General features: G+C 64.4%; 1 protein-coding gene across 1 annotated transcript in view; it reads left to right on the top strand.

The window, feature by feature from the left end:
• Positions 1 to 1,794, top strand: part of LOC143290099 (uncharacterized) — a 77,315-nt gene extending 75,521 nt beyond the window's left edge. The window contains exon 2 of the mRNA XM_076599388.1: positions 1 to 1,794. This exon is cut by the window's left edge and continues 1,073 nt beyond it. Coding sequence (XP_076455503.1) covers positions 1 to 1,794 — 1,794 coding nt within the window.
• Positions 1,795 to 2,109: the final 315 nt, after the last annotated feature.

Raw genomic sequence — 2,109 nt, forward strand, 5'->3', positions numbered from 1 at the left:
CGAGCCTGCAGCGGCACCCTGCGAGGTCGGCACCACGCCGCGTCCCTGGACCCCACTCCTCTCCCTCCCCCTCCCCCTCCCGGCGTGCAGCAGCCTGGTCAGAGCCGCAGGGTGACGCCCCTGCCGGCGCCCATCCTGTCCCCCGGGGAGTGCCACCCTGGGGGTTCCGGGTACCTCCCTGTGCCTCCAGAGGCTGTGGCCAAGGCATACACCCCCATGACCTCCTGCCAGACCCCCCACCCCTCCCCCTCCTCCGCCATGTTCCCCCCTCAGCCCCACCACCCCTACCCCCCTCCCCAGCCCCACCACCCTATGCAGGGAGGGAGCAGCAACGAGTTCATGGCCGCCAACCCCTACCCCTCCAACGCCTTCGTCTGTCCCCCGTCCCCCCACCAGCTGTACCCCTACCAGCAGCAGGGCTACCCGTTTCCCCAGTACAACGTCTACCCCGTACAGAAACACCCCCACCACCAGCATGAGATGGAGGGGGGTGGGGGGTATCCACATGTCGGGTACAACACGGGTGCCGGGTACCCTCAGCTGCAGGGCGAAGGTTTCCCGGACAACTGCCCCAGTCTGGGCGGACAGTTCATGGGTCACGGCTTCGAGCAGCAGCAGCAACAGATATCCCGAGGAACGCAGGGCAAGGACTGCAGTGCCGAGAGCGGTGACCAGGGCCCGCCACTGTGCAATATTGGGGGCGGGGGAGAGGAGGGCGGGGGTGGCGGCAACGTAGGGTGCCAGACCATGTCTTGCTACTCCCCCTCCCTCACCATGCCCCCCAACGACTGCGCCAATCCCAACCCCAACCCAACTGCTGGGGGCAAAAAGGAGCTCCGATGCCTCAGCCGGAGCAGCGACAGCCTGGCCGAGGAGAGAGGAGACGCCGAGGCGTCCAGCATGCTGTTTCAGCAACAACTACAGCAACACCAACAGCAACAGCAGCAGCAGCAGCAACAACAACAACATCAACAGAAACAGGGAGCAGGTCCCTCAAGGACGCCCACGTCGATGGACCAGGACAACAACTTCCTCTTCACGGGACCCGCCACGTCCAGCGCCGACAGCGAGCGGCGGGTATGCGCGGCGATGGGCCCGGACAAAAGCGGCGACGGCGATCTGGTGACGCAGCACGGCCAGTTTTCGGTCAGCATGGCGGACACTCACCACAACCACCGCGGCGGCACGTCAGACGCTGGCGGCACCTTCTTCGCTGCCCGTGGGGACGGGGGCCCGATAGTCAGCAGCAACGGTGTGTCTGCGGAGCACGGCATGAACGGTGCCATGGGGTACTACCCCAACCCCCATCCCCACCACCCCGCCAACCCGCCGCAGTCATACGACGTCAGCAACAAATACGACGACCCTTTCGCCGATCCCGCCTGCTACAAGGACCCTTGCTACCCCCTCTACCCCGCCGCCATGACCCCCCACACCTTCAACAACACCAACGGCTTTCCAGGACTTCCGCCGTCATCAGCAGAGAGCCACCACCAGAGGATGATGGCGCATCACCTCAACCATCACCATCAGCATCAGCAGCAGCAGCACTTTCCGCATGCCTACGGGGCGGCGCCTTTCGGACAGGCAGGGGTGATGATGGCGGGTGGCCAGTACGGGGGACAAAACTATGGAGGAGGGGGAGGAGGAGGGGGGAGTAGTCAGGGGGTGGGGGCTTACCACCGGCAGGGGGAGCTGTTCGGCATGGGGCAGGGGGGTGGGGGTGTTGGGGGTGGGGCGGAGATGTATAACAACGGTTACTTCCCCAACGAGCATCAGATGGTGTCCATGTGAGCCTTGACCTCTCACTCCTCGCCCCCCTCTCATTTCCCTCACCCCCCACTCCCCAGTTGACTCTTCCCGTACCCCCCACTCCCCAGTTGACTCTTCCCGTACCCCCCACATCTGGACACACCCATTCCTGGTCCCCCCCCCCTCCCTCCGATTTCCCTCCCACATCCTACCCCCCTCCCCACCCCCTCCCCGTCTCTCGCGCGCCTCGCAACAACATGCATCTTTTAAACCCTGTGGGTTAAACTGCGGTTATAAACAGGCTGGACAGGAGGCAAACGAGTGATGCTGTATAGTCATTTACCATGGTGAACTCGT

This window comes from Babylonia areolata, chromosome 15 (assembly GCF_041734735.1).
Source record: "Babylonia areolata isolate BAREFJ2019XMU chromosome 15, ASM4173473v1, whole genome shotgun sequence".
Lineage (NCBI taxonomy): Eukaryota > Metazoa > Mollusca > Gastropoda > Neogastropoda > Buccinidae > Babylonia > Babylonia areolata.